This window comes from Pelophylax lessonae (genome assembly GCF_965119305.1).
Source record: "Pelophylax lessonae genome assembly, chromosome: 12".
Lineage (NCBI taxonomy): Eukaryota > Metazoa > Chordata > Amphibia > Anura > Ranidae > Pelophylax > Pelophylax lessonae.
The window spans coordinates 206551593-206565735 of NC_138779.1; the positions used below are offsets into that span (position 1 = coordinate 206551593).

At 43.2% G+C, this 14143-nt stretch overlaps 2 protein-coding genes across 2 annotated transcripts in view; both read left to right on the top strand.

The window, feature by feature from the left end:
• Positions 1 to 14143, top strand: part of LOC309569003 (B-cell receptor CD22-like) — a gene marked incomplete at both ends in the record, with an annotated part of 263576 nt that overhangs the window by 144138 nt on the left and 105295 nt on the right. The window lies entirely within an intron of this gene.
• The window catches only part of LOC309568344 (B-cell receptor CD22-like), a gene marked incomplete at its 3' end in the record, with an annotated part of 91726 nt that overhangs the window by 14439 nt on the left and 63144 nt on the right, over positions 1 to 14143 (top strand). The window contains exons 5-8 of the mRNA XM_082274007.1: positions 999 to 1244; positions 4192 to 4309; positions 9000 to 9033; positions 9153 to 9227. Coding sequence (XP_082130133.1) covers positions 999 to 1244; positions 4192 to 4309; positions 9000 to 9033; positions 9153 to 9227 — 473 coding nt within the window. The remainder of the gene's footprint in view (positions 1 to 998; positions 1245 to 4191; positions 4310 to 8999; positions 9034 to 9152; positions 9228 to 14143) is intronic.

The window sequence follows — 14143 nt, forward strand, 5'->3', positions numbered from 1 at the left end:
CTTTGAGATTGACATCACTTGGTCTTTCCAGACGATGATTGAGAACAATCCATGACACTGGCAGGTCTCAGCCTTGCAAAGGGGGCAGTGCATGCTATAAATTCTGCAGGGTGCCCAAACTTTTGCAGACACCATTTTTTTGTTTTCTGTAATTTTGAAAGTGTCAATGATGGAAATAAAATCTAACTTTTGTTGACATAATATAAGAATGTCTAATCTGTAATTTGATGCCTTTTGGAGATTTTTCCATCTTTCCTTGGCTTCTTTATGCACATTAATACACATTTTTACCTGAGGTGCCCAAATTTTCGATCACCACTGTATATATATACTTTAATAAACAAGCAAAAAAATTGGGGGAGCATACCCATGTATTTCTAAAGCTGCTGCAGCTATGAACCAAGCAACATGCATATTAAAAAAAAAAGAATAGCGCACACATGCAAAAGAAATGACTACCAAATTTGAAGACAATCCATAAATAAAAATGGGGATTTGGTCCCCCCATATGGCCATATAGTGCTCAAGCCCACCACTACGTCAAAGTACCCCATTATCAGTGGGTCCTACACTATCCATAAAAAAGAGTTGAATCCAGCCTTTCTAACCCTTGGAGATAATACTCCTTGCTGGGAGAGATGTGCAAATGCACTACAGGGGGACTCCTCCTATATCTACTTGATAGTGGACACTGATAGAGCACAGGTGTGTGTGTGTGTGTGGGGGGGGGGGGGTTAGAAAGGCTGGATTCATCTCTTTTTTATGGATAGTGGTGGGACCAAATCCCCATTTTTATTTATGGATTGTCTTCAAATTTGGTAGTAATTTCTTTTGCATGTGTGCGCTATTCTTTGTGCTGCAATAAATAATATTGGAAGAGGAGAATCACCACCAACACAGATACCTGTCCTACGTATGTATATCATTCTCATCTGTAATAGAGACAAACCACAAGATCGTAATATATTATTTTACAACATATTTTATGTGTTTTATAGATGCTGCTACTGGAGTTCAAGTTGTTGTGCATCACCCAACAGAGGGAGCCACTGAGCTAGAGTGCAATTTTACAAGTAGCAGCCCCAGTATGACTCATTACACCTGGATGAAGGATGGAAAGATCCTGTTAAATAAAACCAAACAAACCCTGGTATTAGACAGCAATGAAGATAAATCTGGCTCATACTACTGCATTGCTCACAACACAGCTGGAAGCTCCGCCTCCGCAGAGCTGAATTTTAAAGGTCAGAAATAAAGTTAATTTTCTTTGTATATATTTCTAAGAAAACCCATTCGTTTTTTTCCAAGCAGATACTGGTGTCCCTACTTTAATAAAAATGTATGTTTTCCCTAAGGGCTCATACTAGTAATTCTGTTCTGCATCATTACACTGTGAGTGCAGGATACCTTGATAATACCTTTTCAGGGTCCAGGTTCATGATGTCCTCCACACACACAGTATCTCCTCAGTCGTCTGGGTTGAACAGGGCCGGCCCTACCATGGGTCCCGGTGGTACCATGGGACCCAGGCGGCACTTAGAGAGGGGCGGCCCCCGGCCCGGTTGAATGATGCTTCAATGATGCATTTGACCTGGAACTATAGAGTGGAGGGGATGAGTATTACAGCCAGAGCTGTATTTTTATTTTAAATCAAGCTGGGGCATAGGGAGAAAGATAGAAAGAAAAACATTCCCTTAAGATTTGAACTTCATAAACAGAAATTAGGAAAAATAGGGAATTTGCAAAAACACTACATTTTCTTTAACCACTTTAAGACCGGAAGGATTTCCCCCCTTCCTGACCAGGCCCTATTTTGCGATTCGGCACTGGGTTATTTTAACGGACAATTGCGCGGTCGTGCGACGCTGTACCCAAACAAAATTTACGTCCTTTTTTTCCCCACAAATAGAGCTTTGATATTTGATCACCTGTGCGATTTTTATTTTTTGCGCTATAAACAAAAAAAGAGTGCCAATTTTGAAAAAAAAAAATAAAATATTTTTCACATTCTGCTATATAACATTTCCAAAAAAAAAAATTAAAAATCAAAATTTTTTAACATTTTGGGCCAATTTGTTTTCTGCTACGTATTTTTTTGGTAAAAATAAAAAATCACAATAAGTGTATTTTGATTGGTTTGCGCAAAAGTTATCGCGTCTACTAACTACGGGAAAGATTTATGTAATTTTTATTGTTTTTGTTTTTTTTTAACTAGTAATGACGGCGATCTGCAATTTTTTGCAGGACTGCGACATTTCGGCGGACAAATCGGACCCCTGCACTTACATTTTTGACACTTTTGGGGGTACCAGTGACATTACTACAGTAATCAGTGCTAAAAATATGCACTGTTACTGTAATAATGACCTGGCAGGGAAGGGGTTAACACCAGGGGCGATCAAAGGGTTTAAATGTGTACCTAGGGGGTAGTTTTAACTGTGTGGGGGCCAGGCTTGGTGGATGGAAACAGGGCTCCTGTGTTCCGAAATAATAGGGACACAGGAGCCCTGTTTCAATCAGTGACAGATGAGTGATGTGCCGTGTTTACAACTTCTGTCAGTCCATGCAGCGATCGCCGGGTTCCCGGCGGCCATTGTGGCCACTGGACCCGTTGCTTAGCTACAGGGCTAGAGAGCGGCCGTGCGATCGCACCGCCAACGGCACGTGCGCCCGAGACCCACTCCCGCGAGCCACCGTACAGGTACGCCAGTTTATGCAGGAGAGCCAACCTGCCACAGTATACCTGCGGCAGCTGGTCTTTGACCACTTGCCGACCGCTTATCGCATATATACTGCGGCAGTGTGGCTCTCCCAGGCAAACCGACGTATGTATGCGTCGGTCGCCTGGCGGCAGCTAGGGGGCGAGCGCGCGCCGCTGGCGGCAACGCACCCGCTCCTGATCGTCAGAGGGGAAGCCAATGCAGCGGGCAGGCAGCTCTGATTGCCGCCTGACACCCGCAATTGTTCCCCGCTGAGAGAGAAGAACGGTCGGATGTTGTAAACACAGCCGTCTGTCCTTCTCCCTGGGATAATCATAGAGCCCATGTGATCCTTCTATGTAGGATCACAGGTCTCTATGGTCACTTCAAAAGCCACGCCCCAAATATGCACTATTACTGTAATAATGACACTGGCAGGGAAGGAGTTAACCCTGTGGCTGATCAAGGGGTTGAATGTAAGCCTAGGAGGGGAGTGATTCTAACTGTGGGGGCGTGGCTTCTGAGATGGCCATAGAGACCTGTGATCCTATATAGAAGGATCACAGGCGCTATGTGATCATTCCAGAGAGAAGAACGGCCAGCTGTGTTTACAACAGCCGACCGTTCTTCTCTCTCAGCGGGGAATGATCGCGGGTGTCAGGTGGCAATCGGAGCCGCCTGACACACGCATCGGCTTCCCCACTGATGAGCGGGAGTGGGAGCGCGCCACCGGCGGCACACCCTCGCCCCCTAGACTCCCGAGAGCAAGCGCCGTACATGTACGGCGATTTGCCGGGGAGGGGTTGCCTGCCGCAGTACATCTGCAGTGGGCAATCGTCAACTGGTTAAAGAAACAAAACCCCAGAGTTGGTCTTAAGCTGGTCATAGGCGTGAGATGGAGGTTAAATGTACAATTAAAGTGTCGGACAATTATTATTTGAAGTGACTGATGTATTAACATGTATAACTCTTTTGCCTAGGAAAACCAAACATCTTCAACTTTTTCCTTGTGAAAGATAAGTTGGGGGTGTTTCCTTTCTGTGGAGATATAAGATTTCCACCCAATCCAGCCTAAACTGTGGCCACTGAGTGACAATCATCTTATGTCTGTGGGTTCCCTTACCTTGAACCTGTGAGGCTCCGTTCACACCTGAGCGTTTTTCAGCTCAAAAAACGCTCATCTGTGAAAATCCAAAACGCCCAACAATCAAAATCCTATTCATTTCAATGGGCCCTGTTCACATCTGAGTGTTTTGACGTTTTAAGCAAAACGCCCAACGCTTCTTTTTGGGCTGATTACCAGCGTTTTTGTTAGATGTCAATGCCTGTCTCCAAAAACGCCTGAAAAACGCGGTAAAAATTGCGGTAAAATCGCGCTCAAATGTGAATGCAGCCTAATGGACTCCTTGGCCTTTGCTGTCTTGTTTTTTTTATGTAAGATTGCTTCACTTTTGTACATGATCATTAATTGTACATACTTTCTTCTGCATAGATAGCAACACCATTAAAGACCCAACTTACAACTGGCAATACAGTTCTATTTTGTTTCTGATTCTGGGGATTTTGGCTGGAGTCATCCTTCTGATTGTAATTGTTTACTTTGTTACAAGGTAAGGCAACAAAGCCACCCAAAGAAACAACAGCCAGTTTTCAGATCAATCTAATTTTAGTCCTAAGACACCTTTGTGACTTCAGGTATGAAAGGAAGCACCAAAAATAAATCTGGGTGAGAAATTTCGCGCTTATAGACAAGGAATAAGACTGCAGCCAACCTCAAAATATAGTCAAAAAGACTATATCAATGAAGTGTGGGGTGTAGTGAGGTAGGTGGCGCTGCCTATAGATGAATTATAAATGTGGAATGAAGGGGGGTGTTTCCTCACACCCAAACAGTAGATAAATATGGTTAAAATGCTCTTGATGACGTCAATGGTGACGAAACGCGTCGTGCGTAGTTATGTCATTTCCACACCACTGGAACGCAGATCTAGCCGCTGACCTATTCCTTTGTATGCTCGTTTACCAGTTCCTTTATGTGAGTACATGATTTTATTTTAACAAAGCAGTTAATTTTAAACGGTACATCACTATATGAGGCCTTCTTCTTGCATATCATCCTGGACACTTACCTACCTATGATGAATGGGGATATGAGGCTGTATCAATCTTACTGAATACATATTGCATATGTAAGTGAGACGATCCAGGGATCTTTTTCCATGAGTCCAGTACACAGGAATTGCCTGACCCAAAGACTGGTTACCCCTGTAGGGGTTCCTAACTCTGGTGCGTGTGGGATATATTGGAGGGGTGCACCGTTCCTTCACCTGGCACCCAGCACCTAGATCACCCCGATTATCACCCATCAGAATTATTGAAGCATTGTTTCCATTATTATTTTTTATTATTATATATTATTTATTTATTTATCTATTTCATGTTCTGGTTTTTCTTCATATAAACCAGACAGTCACCTTCACTTTGGCACTTTATATTTATTCCTTCTATATCACTTACAGTGACAATTTATTGCATCTTTATTGTCTTATTATTTGACTATGCATATTAGGATCTTTTAACCATATTTATCTACTGTTTGGGTGTGAGGAAACACCCCCCCCCTTTCATCCCACATTTATAATTCATCTATAGGCAGCACCACCTACCTCACTACACCCCACATGAAAGGAAGCACAATGGCCTGTGTTGGCCCCTAGTAGCCAATTAAAGGTTTTTCTATCTTACTTTCCCATATTTTTTAGGAAATAATGGCAAAATAGAGCATTATAAGGAGTTCTGGCCAAAACAGTCACCCACAATCTCTTTCAGCCCAGGCAACAACTCAGGTGGTCCATAGAGTGTGACTCGAAGGCTACTCTCAGTTGCTTAATAGCTGGTGCAGCTACAGTAAAAATCACAATGCTCGGTCTGTTGAAAGCTAGACCAATGACTACACAAGATTGTTTCCTGGGTAGGTTACATGGTGGGAATGTCAATATTTGGGAATATATGTATCTGGAAAAATATCTTTTCGTCCCTCTCGTGTCATAGAAACATAAACACATAGAAAAGTGAAGGCAGAAAAAAGACCCTACGAGTTTGCCTGTTTCCTTTTTTTTTTTTTTTCCATGTACTGTAGCACTACTCCCATGGGAGCTGCTGGTTACGGGTCTGACATTTTCCCAAGTGTTTTAGCTCAGTCAGGAAACAGTCCAGTATCTTTGGTTATTGTGTTTTTTTATTTGGAACTTGGATGGGAGAAGGGAATGAGTGGGATACTCATACTTTATACACTATGCACAATTGCCTGGGACCACTTGAAAGATGCTGATTAACGCTGAGTAACACTGAATAATGCTGAATGGCGCTAGTTATGTCTAGTGACTAGGCCGTTACTTCACTTTGCCCTTGGCTGTGAAGTGAATGTCTGAGAACCCTGAGGTAAACTGTACTGCTGAACAACTTCAGGGCCCTTCCTGGCACCTCCTTTGTTCCTTATCTTCAGTGTTAACTACACGGCACCCCCTTTACTGATACCCTCCTGTGTGAGCTGGCTCCTTGATCCCCTGACTTCTCCGGAGTAGCCCCCTCTCTTAGGCAGACCACTTGGTACTCCCAATTAGGGATGATCGAACGGTTCGGGTCGACCATCGGTTCGACTCGAACATTGGCTGTTCGAGGTTCGGCCGAATTACGAACTTTTTGCTGAGAAAGTTCGGAATTCGGCAACCAGAACAATGGGACAGGAAATGGGCTTTAAAAGCCCGTGATTGGACCAGAACCATCAGTAAAAGCCAATTGAGGGGGCAGGGGAATGCTAGGAATGTGATTGGAGTGACTAGGGGGTCCAGAGGCCAATCATTAGTGAATACGCCCCCCAGTATATAAGATAGCCCCGCCAAATTCCTAGCATTGTAATACAGGGACGTGGAAGAGAGTGGAAGCAGTTCTGTTACTTCTGCTCTCAAAGTGTCATTTAGCAATTATTAGTGTGAGGAAAGGGATATCTAGTGTAGTTAGGGTGCTATTTTCCACTTTAGTTAGATTCAAAAATCTAGTTTCTGTAGGGAAAGTTTTAAGTGCCAGGGTGACCGTAGTGTAGTGTAGGGTGAACTGACTCTGACTGCTATGGTAGGGTGACCAAACCCTTCCATGTCAGGGTGACCGCTATAGAGAAAAGATTGTTTCTCTTAGAACACTTACAGAACAGGGATATGGCTTCTCGCCTGTCACCCTGCTTTTTGCTGCAGGCATTTATAGGGCTTTTTTGAGGACATGTTTGGAGTCAGGCATGACATCTGAACTTCTGTTGCCTGCCTCCAAAGACCCCAAAAAAATGCCGAAAAAAAACCGCCTGCTGCAAAAACACACCTGGGCGTTTTTGTAGTTGGCGTTTTTTTGGGCATTTTTTTTGGGCATCTTTGGAGGCAGTCATAACATCTGTACTTCTGTGTAGGGGTATATATACACACACACATGTATGTATATTTACACCTACACATATATAGATGTGAAAGTAGCGGAACCCTATGCTTGCGCTAATTAAATAATTAACAGGCATATGGCTCCGCTCCTATCACACCTATATATGTGTAAGTGTATAAATACATTTAAGTGTGTGTGTATATATACCCCTATACAGAAGTTCAGATGTTTTGCCTGCCTCCAAAGACCCCAAAAAAATGCCCAAAAAAAAACGCCTGCTGCAAAAACACACCTGGGCGTTTTTGGAGCTGGCGTTTTTTTGGGCATTTTTTGGGCGTCTTTGGAGGCAGGCATAACATCTGTACTTCTGTGTAAGGGTATATATACACACACACATGTATGTATATATATATACACCTACACATATATAGGTGTGAAAGTAGCAGAACCCTATGCTTGCGCTAATTAAATAATTAACAGGCATATGGCTCCTCTCCTATCACACCTATATATGTGTAAGTGTATAAATACATATAAGTGTGTGTGTATATATATCCCTATACAAAAGTAATTTACTGAGGACTGTTTCACTACCTCTCCTAGAAGTTTATTCCAAGCATCAACTAACCTTTCAGTAAAATATATCATTTAGCAGTGATGGAGAACCTTGGCACCCCAGATGTTTTGGAAAATTTGGGCAGTTTTGGGATTTTACATGAGACACCGGCGAGCACTGCTCAGCGTCTCTATCCCTATATAAAACAGAACTGAAGAGAAAAAAGGGGATTAAAGAAGGTGTGTGTGTGTGTGTGTGTAGAAACCAGCCGGCCCTTACTCTGCTATACTTACCCACCAGTCTGCTGACAAACCAAATAAACCTGTCTAACATAATAGGTTCAAAACAGGGGTTTAGTTAACACACATTTGCAAACGCATGTATAAGCTGCAGGCCACTCCACGGCACCCTGTGTATTCTGCAGACCTAACACTACTCAAACTGAGTGTTTTGGAACTACATTTCCCATGATGCTTAACTACACTACAGAATGCTTGAGCATCATGGGAAATGTAGTTCCAAAGCATCTGGGGCGCCAAGGTACCCCATCACTGTCATATAGCATAAGTAATCAAATAGGTGCTTGAAGGTAAAAGTCTAAAAAAAAAAAAAAAAAAAAATCGGCATTTGGCAGGATCTAAAAATATAAAGGCTTTATTTAGACATAGGGTTAAAATACAAATGAGTCAGACCCGCTAGGGTGTCCAAACTACGGCCCTCCAGCTGTTCAGGAACTACAATTCCCATGAGGCATTGTAAATCTCTGACATTCACAGATATTACTAGGCATGATGGGAATTGTAGTTCCTGAACAGCTTGAGGGCCATAGTTTGGACATAGCTGCGCGGCGGCTAACTGTTTGAACCTTGCCATCAGGATTGGTTGTCTGAGCACTGGTACATCCCATTGCCTGTATTTAGAGATTGGGTTGAGCGCAATGGATCTTTTTTGCCTGTATATGTTAAAATGTATTGGAGATGGATAAAACAACCTATTTAGTACACATAAATCGCTAAATGTTCTTGCATTTCCATTGACATAAAAGTTTAGAAAAAGAGAATGAAATAGAACACCTTAGAATTACAATTATTTAAAAATGTTTTTCTCTTACGTCCTTTGACAGTCGCCGCCCACTCATTCAGTCTTCACCAATGGGTATTGACCTCTTATCCATAGGAGCAAGCTAGGCATAAGACTTGTTAATTATCTTTAATGAATTTGTGGTTTAGGTATGAACCTACATTGATCTTTTTACTCCGCATTAGTGGTGAGAAATAAATATTACTGCTAAACAATAATATTATTATTTTTTTCAATAGAGCTAAAGCACGTCAGACATCATCAAGGCGTGAGGTATGCAATTTAAAGAAAATGTCGTGTTTTTGCAAATTCTTTATTTTTCCTAATTTCTGTTCATGAAGTCCAAATCTTAAGGGAATCTTTTTCTTTCTTTCTTTCTCCCCATTTCCCAGGATTCACAACAACCAGATGCCACATATACTGATCTTGTGAAAAAAGAGGTTTCATGTGATTATGATACTCTAAAGGTAATGCAATAACCAATGCATTTCAATTCATCCAAAGAAATATACAGGTGTACCAAAAAAACACAAATCATACTAGTTATTCAATCACAAAATTCAAATGCTTCAGTTGAACTTACTAATGGGCCATACACACTATAAGATTTTCTGAAGACTTTTTCCTTTAGACTTACCAAAACCATATAATATGAGGTCAGACCTAAACACTTTCAATTTGTATGCAATCTGGCAGGCCCTTGCACTACATAGAAAAGTAAATCTGAAGGAAATCTAACCACAAAAGTTGGATAGTGTGTATCCAGCTAAAGACTCTTATTAGGCCCCATTCACACTTGTGCAACTTGTCATATGGTGCGTGCTCATCCCCCTTTCCTAGCCTGCCGGTTTAAAAAAAATGTTCATTCATTTTCATTGCCGGCATTTTTTTTTACATTCAGCTGTCAGTGGGGAAATCGGTTGTTAAGCCCGCGGCAGCCGGCTTCCTGGCCCGCTCCTTAACCACTTTAGGACCGCTCACTGTGCTGCTACTGCGGCACAGCGGCTCCCCTGGGTCCAGCGACGTAGACCTACGTCTCTGGACTCCTAGTAGTCTCAGCGGCGAGTGCGCACCGCCGGAGGCTCGCTCCCGCTGTGTTTAGACCAGGGCCGTCTTTAACACAGGGCAAAAGGGGCAGCTGCCCTGGGCACAGTCATTGTTGTGGGGCCCAAAGCAGCTGCCCCTTGAGCCCTCACCACCTGCAAATAGGTAATAAGTGGATTTTGGAGGGCCCAAGAAAATTTTAGCCCAGGGTCCAGTCAATAATAAAGACGGCCCTGGTTTAGAAACAGCGGGAGTCAGTCCGGAGGAAGAGAGGCGGCGATCGCCGCCTCTGTTCCCCGATTGTCGGGAAAAGTGTGAGAAGACCCGCCCGCTTGTGTAAACAGAGCAGGTGGATCTTCTCTGTGACAGACAGGTAGAGATCACAGGATTCAGCATAGCTGAACCTGCGATCTCTGTGTGTGTCACAGAACCCCCCCCCCCTCCCCCCACACACAGGTCAGTAAGCATGAGGCCTACATTTAACCCCTTGATCACAACAGTGTTAACCCCTCCCCTGCCAATGGCATTATTACAGTAACAGTGCATATTTGTAGCACTGATTACTGTAGTAATGTCCCTGGTCCCCCCAAAAGTGTCAAAAATGTCAGTCAAGTGTCTGATGTGTCCGCCGCAATGTCGCAGTCCCGCAAAAAATCTCAGATCGCCGCCATTACTTGTATAAAAAAAAACAAAAAACAATAAAAATTACATAAATCTTTCCCGTAGTTAGTAGACGTGATAACTTTTGCGCAAACCAATCAAAATACGCTTATTGCAATTTTTTTTACCAAAAATAAGTAGCAGAAAACAAATTGGCCTAAAATGTTCAAAAATTTTGATTTTCAATTTTTTTTTTGAGAATGTCATATAGCAGAATGTGAAAAATATTGTGTTTTTTTTCAAAATTGTCGCTCTTTTTTTTGTTAATTGCACAAAAAGTAAAAATCGCAGAGGTGATCAAATACCACCAAAAGAAAGCTCTGTTTGTGGGGAAAAAAGGACATCAATTTTATTTGGGTACAGCTTCGCACGACCGCGCGATTGTCCGCTAAAGTAACGCAGTGCGGAATCGCAAAATAGGGGCCTGGTCAGGAAGGGGGCAAATCCTTCCGGTCTTAAAGTGGTTAAAGAAAATGTAGTGTTTTTGCAAACTCTCTATTTTTTCTAATTTCTGTTTATGAAGTCCAAATCTTAAGGGAATGTTTTTCTTTCTATGTTTTTCCCTATTCCCAGGATTCACAACAACCAGATGCCACCTATACGGTTCTTGTGAAAACAGAGGTTTCATGTGAATATGAAACTCTAAAGGTAATGAAATAGCCAATGCATTTCAATTCATCCAAAGAAATATACAGGTGCACCAAAAAAACACAAATCATACTATTTATTCAATCACAAGATTAAAATGCTTCAGTTGAACTTACAAAGACTCTTAGGCCCCATTCACACTTGTGCAACTTGTCATATGGTGTTTGCTCACCCACCCCCCCTTTCCTAGCCTGCCAGGTTTAAAAAAACCCAAAAAATGTTCATTTATTTTTCATTGCCGGCATTTTTTAATTTACACTCAGCTGTCAGTGGGAAACCCGCTGACAGCTGATGAGTCATCGGCTGTTAAGGACGCGGCGGCGGGCTTCCTGGTCCTCCCCTTAAAATGATACTAAAGTCTTGTTTTTTTTTTCTGTAAAAATAACAAACATGCTATAATTAACTGTTCTGTTCAGTAATTTTGCACAGAGTAGCCCAGATCCTCTTCTTATCGGGTCCCTCATCTGCGCTTCTGGCCCCTCCCTCCTGTCAAGTGGCCCCACAGCAACCAGCTTGCTATGGGGGCACCGGAGCCGAGCCGCAGCTCCCTGTGTCCATTCAGATGCGGAGCCACGGTTCGGCCCCACTCTCTCTCTCCTGATTGGCTAACTGACTTTGATTGACAGTAGCAGGAGCCAATGGTGCCGTTGCTGTGTCTCAGCCAATCAGGAGGGTAGTCCTGGATGGTCAAGGCACTCGTGCACATTGCAGGATAGAGATGGGGCTTAGGTAAATATTATGGCACTTTTCCACTGCAAGTACCGGCTTGGCTCCAGTCGGCCCTGCTTGGCCCTGCCTGGCTCGGTTTGGTTTTCCACTGCATGGTACCACATGGTACGGTGTTGGAACGGTTCGGTACAGTTTGGTACGGTTTGCTTTTCCACTAAGTAGTAAGTGGGTGGGATAACAACGATTCTCTGACCAATCAGTGGCTAGTAGTGACAAACAGTCAAGGCTGCATGCAAAGGATTGTGGGATATGGTATCGGTACGGCCCTCTTGGAACCACAACCGAGGTGGTACTGTTTAAGCGTGCCATACCATTCGGTTCCATGTAGTGGAAAAGCGTCGTCATACCAAATCAAACCGAACCGTTCCAACACCGTACCATGCAGTGGAAAAGCGCAAAAGCAAGCCGAACCGTTTGGTTCCATGCAGTGGAAAAGCGCCATTAGAGTGGCTGAGGGAGGCTGCTACACCCAGAAGGTTTTTTTTATCTTCGTGCATAGAATGCACGAAGATAAGAAAACATTCTGCCTTTACAATCACTTTAACAACCAGCTATTCTTCACACAAAATTTGAATCGGTCGATCAATTTAACGACTGATGCGAATTCAAATTGTTCTGAAAATTTGTAATTCGTTAGAAAATAAAAGAAACCAAATGAAACTAAACAAATATTTATGTTCTGCACGTCAGAGCATAAAAAAAAAATGATCGTATTGGTGAAAGCCAAAGTTGTAACAAAGTTGCATCAAAATCCCATCAAAGTTGCATCAAGTCCCAGGGTAAAGTCACAGTGGAAATTGCACAATTTGTAAGTCACACAAGTGTGAATGGACTCTTAAACACAGTGACACAAACCGAGCACTGAAACCCCAACCAGGGAAACAACTTACACAGTAGAGCACTTTTTTTATGGCTCCTATGCTGGTCTGGATGCAGATTTTTTGGACCAGACTGGGTCTTTTTTTCTCCTCAGACCAGTTACAGGAGAGATTCAACTTCTGATCTGTTCAGCTACACACCTCCCGGCCGGGGTTAAAATGCTTGAGATTGTGCTTGGGCACACAGAGCAATGGAAGAATTTGAATATTAGCAATTAATAGTATGATCTGTGCTATTCGCTGCAAAGGGGTTTTGCTCTGTTTTTAACCGCTTTCGGACCGCCCACCGCAGAAATACTGCGGCAGGCTGGCCCTCCTGCGCAGACCGCCGTAGGTATACGTCGGTCGCGCACCTGCAGCTAGGGGTGAGCGTGCACCGCCGCCAGCACGCTCCCACCCCCACTCATCAGCGGGGACTCCAAAGCACGAGGCATATATACTGCGGCAGTGTGGATCTCCCAGGCAACCCGACGTATGTATACGTCGGTCGCCTGGCAGGAGCTAGGAGGCGAGCGGGCGCCGCTGGCGGCAACGCTCCCGCTCCCGATCGTCAGAGGGGAAGCCAATGCAGCGGGCAGGCAGCTCCGATTGCCGCCGGCCACCCGCGATCGCTCCCCGCTGAGAGAGAAGAACGGTCAGCTGTTGTAAACACAGCCGACTGTTCTTCTCTCTGGAATGATCATAGAGCTCCTGTGATCCTTCTATATAGGATCACAGGTCTCTATGGTCATTCCACAAGCCCTGCCCCCATACAGTTAGAAACACGCCCTTAGGTACAAATTGAACCATTTGATCGCCCCTGGGTTAACCCCTTCCCTGTCAGTGTCATTATTACAGTAACAGTGCATGTTTTTTAGCACTGATTACTGTAGTAATGTCACTGGTCCCCTCAAAAGTGTCAAAAATGTCAGTTAGGGGTCCGATCTGTCCACCACAATGTCACAGTCCCGCTACAAATTGCAGATCGCCGCCATTACTAGTAAAAAAAAAAAAAAACAATAAAAATGACATAAATCTTTCCTGTAGTTAGTAGACGCGATAACTTTCACGCAAACCAATCAAAATACGTTTATTGCGATTTTTTTTTTACCAAAAATATGTAGCAGACAATAAATTGGCCCAAAATGTTAAATTTTTTTTTTTTTTTCGGGAATGTTATATAGCAGAATGTGAAAAATATATATTTTTTTCAGAATTGTCGCTATATTTTTGTTTACAGAGCAAAAAATAAAAATCGCAGAGGGGATCAAATACCACCAAAAGAAAGCTCTATTTGTGGGGAAAAAAGGACATCAATTTTATTTAGGTACAGCGTTGCATGACGGCGCAATTGTCCGTTAAAGTAACGCAGTGCCGAATCGCAAAAAAAAATGGCCTGGTTATTAAGGGGGCAAATCCTTCCGATCCAGAACTGGTTAATGTCA